This window comes from Colletotrichum navitas, assembly GCF_030913465.1.
Source record: "Colletotrichum navitas strain CBS 125086 chromosome Unknown LY79scaffold_13, whole genome shotgun sequence".
Lineage (NCBI taxonomy): Eukaryota > Fungi > Ascomycota > Sordariomycetes > Glomerellales > Glomerellaceae > Colletotrichum > Colletotrichum navitas.
This window is the reverse complement of record NW_026850559.1, coordinates 491,158-505,210: the sequence shown is the minus strand read 5'-3', so window position 1 is coordinate 505,210 and position 14,053 is coordinate 491,158. Positions and strand designations below refer to the sequence as shown.

The following is a 14,053-nucleotide window of genomic DNA, read 5'->3' as shown; positions in this document are numbered from 1 at the left end:
GTGATGAAAGTGAGAGGTGAGGATAAAGAACAAAAGCCAGATCTAGTGCTGCATGGTCAATGGAAGGCAGGATGAAGGTCGCATGCAGTCTTGGAGGATAATGTTTCGAGTAGGTATATTTCTGGCAATGATGGAGAAGACAAGAGCTTGGGTTTGCCGGGGACGACAGGAACAAGGCCGGGCCAGGCTCCTCAGTGGGGAGTTCCTGGTGCTCTGGGCGGGCCACAACCGGCAATGGCACACTGGTACCTTACTCAACTCGGCGTCATAGGGCATATCGTTCGATGATAGCGCGACAAGTACCCCCCCTCTGAGGCGCTACTAGCCGGCTGTAGAGGTGCGCTCCCCGAAAGTTTCCCGCCGGTACTGGCCGTGAAGCACAGCCCGCGAACATTTATCCCGAGGTGCGAGTCTCTACAATCATGCCAGATGCATACATCGTACTTGATGATCCGAGAATCCGGCCGAGAATCCGGTGGGTCGGGATCGTTCTGACGTGTGCTATTTTCGTTTTACAGACAGGGTGAACGGGTGAAACCACCAGGAGATGCTTGGCAACCAGCCATTCTATGTATGGTGCAATCGAATAACAACTGTAACAACTGGCAGGTATTTCGACCACGGAGGAGCTTGTGAAACCTCACATGAGAGAACAGAGTAGGACAGGAGGCGAACGCTAACAAGGGGATCCAACAATGTCTTCGGTCAATACCGTATACATGGACACGATGACATGCGGGCATGTGATGGTGAGATGGACGGCGGAAAGGAACGGGACTTTGCTGTCGATGGATACCTCGCTCACTAACATTTTTCTTCTTCACCGTACCGTACTTCCCTACAGCGGCATGCGACGACGGCCAACCGCGGCGGAGAGGGGCTCTCTCCTTCAGCATTGTTTCCTTCCTGGTTGCCGAGAGTCAGAGCCAGCAGCGCCGTGACCCGTGCCGCCTTCTTCCCCCACATTGCAACACACCACACTGTAGCCCAGCCGCTCAGGCCGCCCCTCCCCTCCCGCCCCATACTTGTCCCGGCTCCGGCTCCACCTCACGACGCTCACTGCAGTCAGTCCCTTTCTTGTGTGTGAGCTCGCTCGCAACCAGACCAGCCACAGCTTGCTTCGCGAGTTCCAGCTTAACCCCTGTGGTCACATGCAAGGCGCCATATTTCTTCATGCGCGCCCCACCCACCCGTCCTCGCTCGCCTAGGTAGCCTTCACCAGCCTCCTCCTTTACCCGTCTCACCGCGCGTCAAGAACGCGCCAAAGACAAGACTCGACGCATTGCCAATTGGGTGGACTTCTTTCGACCATACAGCGCCGAGATTCCTGCAGCTGAAGCCCAAAAAATTCCTGGCAACCATTCAATCGGATCGTCCTCGGAAATACCACCTCCCACTAGCTTCCTGCGCTGCAGTGTACGGAGTACTTTGTACCGATTACTTTCGTCTCGTACCGACCGCACCTCGCTCGCCTTTGCGTCGCGTCTCCCTATCCTCCCGTCACTTAAGGTCGAAAAAAAAGGAACGGGAGACGCCAACGACCCGGTTTTCCTCCCTTCTGGTTGGCCGGCCGCCGCCCCAAATATTACCTTCATACCTCTTTCGATGACCAGCAATGTCGGACGCCAGGTCGGATTCGGGGCTGGGCCTACGTTTTCTCGATCTGAACGACCATGAAGACGACGACAGCCCGTGCAAAGGCTTACGCCGCACGAGGAGTCATTCTAACAAGCCGATTTCCGTGCCGCAGTGCGCCTCTTCACCGCGAATTTCAACGCCCCGACTACCTTCGTCCATGAGCTATCGGGGTTTCTCACCTCTGTCACCGCCTCCCCGCCAACATTTTTCTACGCCTGGTCAGCAGTTCTCAACGCCCGTGGCTAAGAGCCCTTTGGCCCGGTCCTGGACCGAGGATGACCTTACCGCATCGGCTCATTCGAACGATAACACGAATGAGAACACCCGAGACACCCTTGGCCTTATCCAACGACTAAACGACTTGACTCACAAGTTGCTTGCGGGCGAAGATGTCCCTGACTCCAATGTTAGCGCCATGCACGGCAAGCTTGATGAGATAGAGTCAGTTCTAGCAGGAGAACCGCCTCAAGCCACCCCCAAGGCAAGCCAAAAACGTGGTCCATGGACGCTCAGAGTGTCGAACACGAATCCTTGTGGACCTCGCCTTCGCCCTCATGGTTTCGATCTGGCCTGTCGGAAATCTCACCGTCGTTCCGGAGCTCATTCCGACGAGATACGCCCTCTCCCGAACCCACCGTCGAGAAAAAGCCTGCCGTCGATTCTTTCCGCATCGCATCTGAGGCAGCAAAGCTCAACTCAGAACTGGAAACCCTCGTCACGAATCTCAAGGCCCGGCAGGAGGAATCAGAAGTGAGACATGATAGTGACTTGCTCGAGAGGCATGGACTGATGAGTTGGCAGCACATACACCAGCTTCTCGTGACACGCGCCGAACGCGCAGCACAACGAATCATTTTCCTCCAAGGACGAGTGCGAGATCTGTATGTCTTCTCAACTCACTTACAAGGCAGCCCTACCCGAGCCCCTTGACACTAACTCATCGCAGGGAGGATGAACTCCAGGAAAATGACTCCGAACTCACCTACCTCCGTCTTGGCCTCAAGGCCATAGAAGTGCAGTGCCCAAATAACGCTGATCCCGACCTCGCACAGAGCATCCAGAACTGGAAGGCCGATTGGTCCGACCTCAAACGGAAACGCTCCAAGCACAAGAGCTTCGACCGCTCCGCTTACAACACCCCCGTGGGCACGCCGTTGCGACGGTGACCCTATTTCGACCTTGTTTTTACACCTTGTCTTTTATGCGTGATGACTCTAGAGATATGAACGAGTGATGAAGCCACAAAAGTTATCGAGTACCTTACGGTTACGGCTGAAGCATAGCAACGGTGTTTGGGGAACACAGCAGGATACCCAGTCTGCAAAATCTCGCATTTCGTCTTAGGTTCCTTCTTACAGCATAGCGGATACCACGAGAGTCATGAATACAGTTTCTTGTTCTGCTTTCTGGGTATTGGTGCATCAGCGGTAGATGTGCGGTATTGTTTTGACTGCCGGCTCCATTATGGTGTCCCCGTACCTTATACAACCCGGTATTGGTTCGATACTTTTTCATGATCGGAGTCAAGGGAAGAATTGTCGACTGACTTCAGAATCAAGTGTTCAAGGTTATCGGGCGAGAATGGCCCGTTGTCAGATGACCGGCCTACAAGAATACCCGCTGGGTCGTACGAGAATCAAAACTCGAAAAACCCCCTTCCAGCACTGACCCTGGAACCCACAGAAACCATTCAGTCTACCTTGGCAACTGCTGATACATTATCTTTGCGACGCGCGATTGTGCGGCGGCACTTCGGTATTTTCCACTTGGGACCGAGCGAAAGAGAGCAGGCCGATGTGGGTCGACTTTGTTTGCCTCAACCAGGGTCATACCCGGGAGAAAGCACATCAACCTACCACCTTGGGACGGACTCTTTCCAGGTGCAACCTGGCCGTCCTATCACTTGGTGACGATGCTCATGCTGTGAGCACTGAGTAGATCTACCGTCCCGGACGGCCGCTTTCCGAGCTGCATTTCGTCCGAGCCCAAATCGAACTGGTCTCGTCGACACGGGAACTGAACAGACAAGAACTTTCGAGCCTACTGGAGCGGAGAAGCTTCTAACGTGAAGACTCTTCTACACGAAGAAGAAGATGGGCTTGCCGGATACGTTTCTGGACAACACCTTTGGAGCCTTTGGATCAACACAACACTTGTTATCGAAAAGAAGCAAATGACTAAGATGACTGCGTGGTTGGTCAGGATATCTAGCCGCAGATGGAGAACAGCGCAAGCATGCCCGAATGCACTCGGTTAGGCCGACTCTGGTAGTTGGTCGTCGAGGAGTCTCAGAGTCGAGCGAGTCTGTCTGTGGCTGTCTGATAGGTCGTCCTGGCTTCTTGGATGCAGGACGTAGCGTAACAACGGGTCAGGCAGTTTGAGGCAGTTTTCAATGGTTCCTCCGCACCATCAGACTGTGACCCTGATACAAGCGGCACACTGCATGACGTAATAGGCAAAAACTTTCAGTTGAAGGTTGTTGTCCTAATGGTGCGGTTGCGCTTGGGTTAAGAGCCAAGGAAGCCTCCTTTAGGTCTTTAGGTACGTCCCGCATCTTGACGAAGGCAACTGGCTCTCTCCCACCACCATATATGGGCCCCAGGCCCCCGCAACAGCAGCAAGAATGTATGGGAACTGTAGGTCAACGACAAAGTCGCGCTCGTGCTGGAATATACAGAAGGTTTGCTCGGGTTGTGCACAACAATGACGTCGCGATATTTCCTACGCCTCGTCTTCGCCGCCACCGGCGCACTCGCCATGGAATCAGACGGACACGCGGGACACGGGCTTGTCGGATACGGCATCAAGATGTGCGACCCGCCGTGCGCGTTTGCCTGCCGCGAGGCCATTGCCGGAGCGACGCTCCGCTGTTCCACCGTCGGCTCCGACAACATGGGCGGCATGGCAGGGATGAGCGGCATGGTCGTGACAGACGGCGAGTGCTTCGCCGCCGACGACGCCTTCTTAGGAACCCTTGCCTGGTGCGTGACTGCCAGGTGCGAGGGAATTCCGGAATGGAAGCTTGAGAAGTACTGGAAAGACAACGTCGCCGGGAACGCCGCCGTCCAGCCAGAGCCGAAGGTGACGTTTCAACAGGCGCTGGCCATGGTCAACAGCACTCCCACCGCGGTATATGCGGCCAGTGTTGGGCGCTGAATCAGACGAGCCTGGCCCTCAAGGTCTCTGGTATGCAGCTTACAATACCGATGTTATATTCGAGGGCCAGGAGAGTCTGCCAGTGAAGCATGGGTACATTGGAACCGCTGCCCCCTCAACCTGCCGGCATAAAATGACCAGTCAAAGTCTTGTCATTCTCCTTTCCGGGATTATGCTTCCGATCGCCTTCTCGCTCCTGCGGTTCGTGCCATTGCCGGCGACGTGGTGCTCCATGTTCAGCGCCTGGGTGATCGACCCTCTGCTCTTTGGCAGTCACCACGACACGCCAGTCTTTTTCGGGCTTGCGGTGATGCCTAAACGCGGACAGGCTCTGTTCATCCTCTACTTCGTCATGATCAACACTGTGCTTTCCGCCGTCAACTACGCATACGCCGACCCAAACACGTGGTTTCCCGGAGACCGGTGGCGCTGGATGTGCATGCTGGTCTCCAACTGTCTCGGACTGCTCAGCTTCGCCAACCTACCGCTGGTTTTTTTGTACGCCGGGCGGAATAATCTTTTGCTCTGGGTCACTGATTGGTGGCATTCGACTTTCCTTCTGCTTCATCGATGGATCGCCATGATAGCGACTTTGCAAGCCATTCTGCACAGCATTGTTTACTTGGACGTCTATGTTGAGAATGGCACGCACTCGTCCGAGTCTAGGGAGCCGTACTGGTACTGGGGTGTGATCGCCACCGTCGGCCTAGCTGTTATTTTCCCTACGTCAGCCATACTAGTCCACAGAAAGGCTTATGAGATATGCCGCGGAAATCAGCGACGATATGAAGAAAAGCCCCGCAATCGTCACCTCTCTTCCTGAAGGGCGTTATAGCAGCGTTACTCACACATCGAGAGAGCATCTGCAGCTGGGAATCACCTTTTACATACACATGCAGTCCGGTATCACCTCGCTCCTTCGTCACCGTAACTCGGTTCCCGTTCTTCTCGAGGCGGGGTATCCGTCACATTCACTGCTCTCCGAATCACCGCACAGCTCACCCGCCCTCGTTGCACTGGCTGGCGGTGTCGGTAGCACCGCCGTACTACCGCACCTACGCAGCCACCCGGGCCGCGTTAAATTATATTGGAGATGTCGAAGCCGGGCACTCGTCGAAGATGTAGAAAGCGTGGGCGTGCTCTCTGGCATCGAGAACGAGATATTCATCGGCAAGAGGATGGCCGTCAGGGAGGTGCTCGAAAGCGAGCTCGTGGGAGGGCGGGGCGAGGCCTGCGTACTAGTTTCTGGGCCCGAGGGCCTGATTGACGAGGTGAGGTGCGTATTCAATGGGATTGTGAGGGAGGGAAATGGAATCAGGGCAAAATTGGTGGTAGAGTTATTTGGGTGGTAGTCAGCGAGGAGAAACTCATCTGCTAGTGGTCTTTACGTATCGACGCAGACCCAGCGATCTTGGTCACTCCCAAAGGACCAAGCGAAAAGGAATTGGAAAATTGTGAAATGATTTAGGCTTGCCAGGGAGCAGTGATGTCACGACGATGCTCAGCCTGGACGTAGGCGCGGTCCTCGTAGCGAAAAGGTACCGTCCGCGAAGTGCTCGAGGAGAGGAGAGGTGTGATCGTTTCAAACTGCGTAAAGCCTGTGTACTGGCCGTTGTGTTCTAGGCTAACGGGGTCTTGTATCCGACGGGATGTTCAGACTCGTCGAGCCTTTGCGGAGTTCGGAGGTCTGGTTGCTTTGATGTAGGGGACTTCTGCGGGGGCTCATTGACTTTGGTGTTTGACGCCTGGTGCATTCCATGTCAGAGAGGAAACTGTCAAAGACATGCTTGCATTCGTAGCTTCTGGACCAGGTTGCTTCCTTATGGAATGCGTAGCCTTCCTTGACGCGTAACTTGGTGTCTCCCAAACGCCACTCCCGTGCCTGACCTTGAATTGTAAGTTACCAGCTGCCTCGAAATCCAAATTCCGATCCTCCCTCAGGCTCTATGCAATATACATCTCACCCGATGCAACAACCGACTCTAGACGAAGGATTTGATGCCAGTGCAGTCCAAGTGCGTCAAAGTCCACTGCGTTGTGTGGCTCCGTTCGAAACCCCCCTTTCTTTGTCCGTGCATACGTCCGGCAGCACCCGAACTTCCGTCACAAGTCCCGACGCGCTTGGCCACTTGAGCTCAGTATCTCCATCCCGTCTCATCGAAAGGCTGGATCTGCACCCCAAGACCAGATCATAGCATGTCTGGGGCGGAGGTTCTTGCGACCGGGCCAAGACCCGTCCTAACAGGACTGAAGCACCCATCAACGTGCTTGTTGCTGCGTGGCTCATCTGCTTCAAGGTTGCCATCGCCGCACGGCTTCCTGTGTTATTTCTCCCAATGGCGACTATGAAGAATTCATACCCAAGCTGCACGCTTCGGCCCGACCTTGGCTGTTGGGGCTGAGAAAGCCTTTTCAATCGCTTGTGTCGGCACTCCTGCGCTTTGAGTCCGGACAAGCTGGATGGAGCGACTACAAGCTGTTTCCGATCGCGCTATCTTGAATAGTCACGAAGTTGCATCTAATATATCAGGAAAGAAGGGTCCAGGGTCCGCAGCTTTCGTTCCGCTTCTACTCGTCTCATTCTCCCTCAATTCATCTACTCAGAAGCATCATGTGCGGCATCACAGCGGCTATCACGCTTCAGCGAAGCAGCTCCCTTAATGGAGCCAATGGAGGTGCCGATGCGGAAGGGCGTGAAACTCTCCGTCAACAGCTACAGCAGAGTCTGAAATCCATTGCTCATCGCGGCCCGGACGCCTCCGGAGTCTGGGTTAGTGACGATGGCACTATCGGTACGAGCTTCCAACGGAAGAGATTTGTTGCGGTCCTCAACTAATTTCATGATGTAGGATTGGCACACGCCCGATTGGCCATCAACGACCTGTCCGCAGACGGAGTGCAGCCGCTGCATAGCGAGGATGGCAAGATCCATGCTGTGGTGAACGGAGAAATCTACGACCACGACGCTATCAGAGAGCGATTGATCCGGGAATACGACTACAAGTTCAAGGGCCACTGCGACAGCGAGGTTCTCGTCGCTTTGTACAAGATATACGGCGCGCCTGGTTTCTTCGAGCACCTCCGTGGAGAGTTCTCCTTTGTTGTCTACGACGAGAACGATGGCCGGGTCATTGTGGCGAGGGACCGGTTCGGCATCAAGCCCATGTTTGGAACCCTTCAAGGCGAAGGTGTCAGCAAGCGGATGCTTCTCACCTCGGAAATCAAGGGTTTTCGGGCCCTGGGCTGGGAGCCTGAGTGGAACGTCCACGGCCTGCTCACCGGATCGTCAATGCAGGCCCACAACACCGTCTTCAAGGACGTCTGGAAGCTGAACCCCGGCACATGGATGGAAGTTTCTTCAGACGGCGAGGTCGAGCACCACCAGTACTGGGACCCCGACTTCAACGATAAGGTAAGCAAAAACCGGGCGGAGGAGTTTGTCTGACTGTCTGGTGCTTACACATGGTAGCGGGAAGCCGAGACTCGAAGCGTGGACGACATGATTTCGGAAGTAAGGCGGCGTCTGGTGGAAGCAGTGAAGCTTCGTCTTCGCGCCGATGTCCCCGTGGGGATCTACCTGTCTGGCGGTATCGACTCATCCGTCATTGCAGGCATTGTGACGAAACTTGTCCGCGAGGAAGGGATAAAGCTAGGCAACCAAGATGCTACAAACCGTATCCGCTGCTTCACAATTCAGTTCCCGGAAGCCTCGGGCTTCAACGAAGCTGGTAAGTTCTATCCCCGAGACTAGAACCCCACGAGTCTTGGCGAGAATGGAGCTTGCTGACACCCTCTGTAGACATTGCTGAACGCTCAGCCAAATGGCTGGGCGTGCAAATTTTGAAGAAGGACATGGACGAGGCCGCACTGGCGGACAATTTTGCAGATGCGGTCTACCACACGGAGCACCACAACTTCGACCTGAACAGTGTGGGCAAGTTCTGCCTCTCCACGCTGCCGAGGGAGCACGGCGTGCCCGTCGTGCTGACGGGCGAGGGCGCGGATGAGCACTTTGCCGGATACCCGTTCGTGCTGCCGGCTTTCCTCATGGAGGCCGACGGCGCGTGGCCCCAGTCCCCTTTGACCGACGACGTCCGTGGAGAGATGTTCAAGGAGATGTCGCAGGACCTCAAGGAGATGTTTGACAGGATTGGCATGTTCGAGGACGAGGCCTCGTCGGGACCGCATAACAATTCGATGCGCCTGGAGCCGGAATGGAACGCGTTCTCTCCCTGGGTTCGCGAGACGTACAAGGCACCGGGATTTGGCGAGACGGTGATCCCGCCCGAGGTCCTCGGGAAGATGATGACCAAGTGGCACCCGCTCCACACAAGTCTATACCTTTACACCAAGGGAACCCTCGCCAACATGATCCTGACCTGTTTGGGTGACCGCACGGAGATGGCACACAGCATCGAGGCGCGACCGCCGTTCCTGGACCACCACCTGGCCGAGTATGTGAACAACCTACCGCCGAGCGTCAAGGTGGCGTATCTCGACGCCGCCAGCGGGTCGGCTACCGGAACGGGAAGCACGGGAACGGGCGGGAGCCTATGGTGGAAGGATCTGGGTGCGGCGCGCCAGAAGCTCAGCGAGAAGTGGATCCTCAAGGAGGCCGGCAAGCCCTTCATTACGCAGGAGCTCTACGAGCGGAGGAAGCACCCATACTCGGCGCCGCTCAAGTGGCCGCGCGGCGGACCCATCCATAAGATGATGGCGGACCTGGTCTGCAAGGAAAACATCGAGAGCCTGGGCTTCATCGAGTGGGACAGCGCCAAGAGGTGGCTCGAGGAGGGCTTCGGCGAAGACGCGAGCCCGAGGGCGTTCCGGAAGCTCATCTGCACCGCCTCGTGGGTGGTTCTTGGTCAGAGGTTCGGCGTGAAGAAGGCCACCAAAGAGCAGTGTTGTGCGTAATAGGGGCGCCCTAGGCCTGCCGTCGAAAGAAAGAAAAAAACAAACTATGTACGATTGATGATGGCGCTTGGAATGAAAGTAACGACTGCGAATCCCGTCACCAACCTGGGGCGCATGGTACTATCTCGGCGACAGAAAGTGATACGACAAAATGACGCAAGAAGTATAGGATGGCCTGGGCTAGAACCAAATGGAGGTTTGACGGTCGACGAAGAATGAATGTGACCCACTGGTGGACATTGAAAAGCGGCGCCGTTAAACGGGCCCATTAACCTTTTTTAATGGGCACGTTGGCTGTCTCAACCTTAACTTGGCACCTGCTTAACTACCTACCTAGTTTCCCTCCACAACAATTTGGAAGCGAAGCGACATTTGATGTCCTATTTCCTACTTCTTAACAATAATACGACGGCGAAAAAAGAATGGTTCTGTTGCTCGCAGATGATACCCACGGATGCTAAGGCCCGGGATATGATGTCAATGGATCGGTCCTTAGAAAAGGGCCAAGGGATGCGGCACCGTCCCGCTGGGCGATGCCCTTGGAGGTCGCTGTCACAAAAACACAACCCCCCATCAGCATTGCGTTTGTTGTACGTCTTCCTCGGTAGCAGATACACACGCTAAAACAAAAGACATACAACACCAAGGATTCGCTGGTCGTCACCGACCCAACTACTAGTTTGGCCCTCACCGGCTTGTCTATGGGAGAGCGGACGGGATCCCGAATTCTCCGGTGGGTATGGTCGTATGTGGTAGACTTAGCTCCCAAAGAGGCTCATATTGTTGAGCGATGGGGTCTGAGACGCAGAATGGTCTCGTTCCTCGCAGCAGATTGTCACGTCACATGATACACCTTAACCCCGGATGTCGAAATCGAAGATGGGCAGCCAAGGCACACAGGCCTTCGGTTCACTTCCCCCTCATCTCACCGCATCTCACCTCGTCTCATCGCACCTTGCCCAACAGGGACGGGCAAGGAGACCCAGGTATTATTCCCGCGCCAAGTCGGAAAATAGCACGCGACAGGGAGTTGCCTACTTCCCCCAGCAATCATTTGCAGCGGACCCATTTTACTCATGCAAATTCGACGTCATCTTAACAGCCTCGTTCTTTCCTTTCACCACACGTCCAGCGTTGTCTCTCAACTTCACCCGATCGATGCCGATCACCTACCTTTTCCGCTGCAGCAAATGTGCACATGAAGGGCCCTTTGGTTGACGGAAACGGGCGCCCTCCTCTTCGTATCCCGGTTTCTTACACACCACCGGCTTCAACGCTCCTCTGCGTCGCCGCAAAGATGGTCCTCCTCCGACCGCGAACTACGATCGTAACCTCGCATGTCTCACCTGGCTTATCCCCTCAGTCGTTGTGATCGTCGTTGTGATAGATACGGACCGAGATTCGGATCGTCATGACGTCGCTAATCGCTCTTCCGACGCAAACTCGACAGGCGCCAACGGCCACCCCGTCATGCCGCGGCTCCTGTTCGTCCCGTCTTTCTCTGGTCTCCAACAGTCTCCATCGACCATTCCCGTAGTTTCCCTCCCCGCGACCGTATCCACCCCCGCTCTCCATACCCTCCACAAGGACCATCGTTTGAGTTTAGCTTCCCGGTTTCCTGGTGTTCGAGCTCGAGCTCTGTGGAGAAGTCTCCGCTTCTGCTGCCCAGTACACACATAGTAGGGTTGCTCTCGACACCTCATGTCTAGATACTTAAGTAGCCAAGCTGTCCCCAAGCCGGGAGGCTGACTTGGTTACCTTGGAGCACCAGTTCACTCGCCCTTTCCGTCTCCATCCTCTTGCCAATCCTTTGGTCCCTGGCAGTGTTGATTAAGCCACTCATCCACTCCCTGCCGCCAAGTGCTTGTCCACACTTGGCTTCACATCGCCTCCGTACTAGCGTACAAATCACTCATCGACGAGCTTGAGACCCAGTAGTTTTCATCAAGATGGCTTCAGATTCGAAGCGAGAGAAGCTCGGCGATAGGCCACCGTCAGACCAGGTCAAGACCGAGGTCTCTCATATGGACCATCCCGGACGATTCTCTGAAGCCACGGCCATCGATGAAGAAGAGCGAAAGCGATTAGAGGCTTCCCGTAAGCTCGAAAACCCCCTGTTCGGCCTCACCCCCGAGCAGCTGGCCCGGAAAGGAGAGGAGTATTGTCGCGAACATGGCATCGGCGACGAGGAAGATATTCGTGCTTTTCGTCTCGGCGCCATGATTGCTGGGAACATGAACAAATACGACACCATGGCCGAGCTCACTGCCCAAGAACGTGCGGTTCTCGATGGAGAAACCACTCATAAGTGGCGAAACCCAAAGATGCTTTACGGTGTCGTCGCAGGTCAGTTGTCTTGTTGCGATTTCCGCCTTTCAGCTTTCAGGGTCCAACACAATAAAATAAAACAACCAGCAATCCCATCCTGCTCCGTTCATCCATCTACCCCTTTCCCCTTTAGTTGTATGCAAGTAGGCTGATATATATTCAAGTGTGTTCCTTTTGCGCCGTCGTGCAAGGAATGGACGAGACCGTCGTCAACGGTGCCCAGTCTTTCTACAAGGGCCAATTCGGCATCGGAGGGAAGACCGAGAGAGACACCTGGCTACTCGGCCTGACGAACTCGGCGCCCTACCTATGTTGCGCTCTCATTGGTTGCTGGCTCACTGAGCCCATGAACAAAGCCTTTGGTCGCCGTGGCACCGTCTTCATCTCCTGTCTCATCTCTGCTCTCGCCTGCTTCTGGCAAGCATTCACAAACACTTGGTGGCACAGTGAGTCCAATCATCATCCCCTTTGCCTCAGCCGGGTGACTGAATCTAATCACAGTGTTCATCGCTCGCTTTGTGCTTGGCTTTGGCATCGGCCCGAAATCTGCCACAACCCCCATATTCGCCGCTGAATGCGCACCGCCACGTCTGCGCGGAGCCCTCGTGATGCAGTGGCAGATGTGGACAGCTTTCGGCATCATGCTTGGCTACGTTGCTGACCTAGCGTTCTACCACGTACCCGACAGAAGTGGCATTGTCGGCCTCAACTGGAGGCTGATGATGGGTAGTGCGATGATACCTGCTGTGCTCGTCTGCGCATGTTGTTATCTCTGCCCTGAGTCCCCGCGATGGTACCTCACCAAGGATCGTCACTCTGATGCCTTCAAGGCCATGTGCCAGATGCGATTCGAGAAGGTTCAAGCTGCCCGTGATCTCTTCTATGCTAATGCCCTGCTCCAGGCAGAAAAAGAATCTCGGGGTATCGGGAAACAAAACCGGTTTAAAGAATTTTATGCGATTAGACGTAACAGAAACGCGATGATTGCATCGGAAATTGTAATGTTTATGCAACAATTCTGTGGTGTGAACATCATCGTTAAGTGCATATTATCATTTATAACGATATCGAATGCATATTGAGTATAAGTCATTGTAACGGGGATATGTATCGGGTATGGCAGATAGCTTGTCTACAACATACAGTTCAACAGTTTGCTAACGCCTGCCAGCCTATTATAGTTCAGAGATCTTCCTGGCTGCTGAGTTTTCAGAAGTGAGCGCGTTGGCGGCATCCCTTGGTTTTGGTATTATCAATTGGCTCTTCGCCCTCCCAGCCTTTTACACCATCGACACTTTTGGAAGACGCAACCTGCTCTTGACAACGTTCCCCTTGATGGCTATTTGTCTGTTCTTTACCGGTTTCTCGTTCTACATTCCCACAAACCCAGCCAAGATCGCCTGTATAGCCACAGGCATCTACCTCTTCGGCATGGTCTACTCCCCTGGCGAAGGCCCCGTGCCATTTACGTACTCCGCCGAGGCGTACCCGTTATACATCCGTCCCATCGGCATGTCCCTCGCAACCGCCACAACCTGGTTCTTCAACTTCATCCTCGCCGTCACCTGGCCCTCGCTGCAGGAATCCTTCACCCCGACCGGCGCGTTTAGTTGGTACGCCGGCTGGAACATCGTCGGCTTCTTCCTCGTCCTCTTCTTCCTCCCCGAGACAAAGGAGAAGACCCTTGAGGAGTTGGACGCCGTCTTCAGCGTCCCGCTGAGGCGCTTCGCGCGGTACGGTCTCGCGCAATTCGTCTTCTTCTGGAAGAGGTACGTCTTCCGTCAGGACGTGACGCCGCCGGCTGTGCCACTGGCAGGGGACGTCGCGTATCACCGGGAGCAATTCAAGCAGGAGAAGGAGAATAATCCCACTGCTCGTGTTTGAAAAAAGAGACAGGAATACATAACGTCGGGTTTGGGTGAAAGCCGCTCACCCGAGCTCATGGGCGACGGGGAAGAAGGCGAAGATGTGCGACACGAGAACGATACCAGTTGCTTTAGTGTAGTCGATCGACGGG

The 14,053-nt window shown here is 54.9% G+C and overlaps 4 protein-coding genes across 4 annotated transcripts; all 4 read left to right on the top strand.

The window, feature by feature from the left end:
- Positions 1–1,615: 1,615 nt before the first annotated feature.
- LY79DRAFT_588268 (uncharacterized protein) lies at positions 1,616–2,804 on the top strand (the record flags this gene model as incomplete). Its single annotated transcript, XM_060560895.1, has 4 exons — positions 1,616–2,083; positions 2,125–2,388; positions 2,440–2,519; positions 2,585–2,804. The coding sequence occupies 4 exons, from the start codon at positions 1,616–1,618 to the stop codon at positions 2,802–2,804; spliced, it is 1,032 nt and encodes a 343-aa protein (XP_060417051.1).
- A 1,591-nt stretch (positions 2,805–4,395) lies between these two features.
- On the top strand, positions 4,396–5,617 carry LY79DRAFT_509936 (uncharacterized protein; the record flags this gene model as incomplete). Its single annotated transcript, XM_060554103.1, is given in 3 exon segments — positions 4,396–4,780; positions 4,800–4,887; positions 4,942–5,617. The coding sequence occupies 3 exon segments, from the start codon at positions 4,396–4,398 to the stop codon at positions 5,615–5,617; spliced, it is 1,149 nt and encodes a 382-aa protein (XP_060417050.1).
- Positions 5,618–7,405: 1,788 nt separating this feature from the next.
- Positions 7,406–9,708, top strand: LY79DRAFT_577604 (asparagine synthase; the record flags this gene model as incomplete). The annotated part of the gene is made up of 4 exons (XM_060559891.1): positions 7,406–7,586; positions 7,644–8,206; positions 8,264–8,522; positions 8,594–9,708. 4 exons carry the CDS (start codon positions 7,406–7,408, stop codon positions 9,706–9,708), a joined length of 2,118 nt encoding a protein of 705 aa, XP_060417049.1.
- Positions 9,709–11,657: 1,949 nt separating this feature from the next.
- On the top strand, positions 11,658–13,920 carry LY79DRAFT_577603 (uncharacterized protein; the record flags this gene model as incomplete). The annotated part of the gene is made up of 4 exons (XM_060559890.1): positions 11,658–12,054; positions 12,201–12,482; positions 12,538–13,078; positions 13,218–13,920. The coding sequence occupies 4 exons, from the start codon at positions 11,658–11,660 to the stop codon at positions 13,918–13,920; spliced, it is 1,923 nt and encodes a 640-aa protein (XP_060417048.1).
- Between the last annotated feature and the right edge of the window lie 133 nt (positions 13,921–14,053).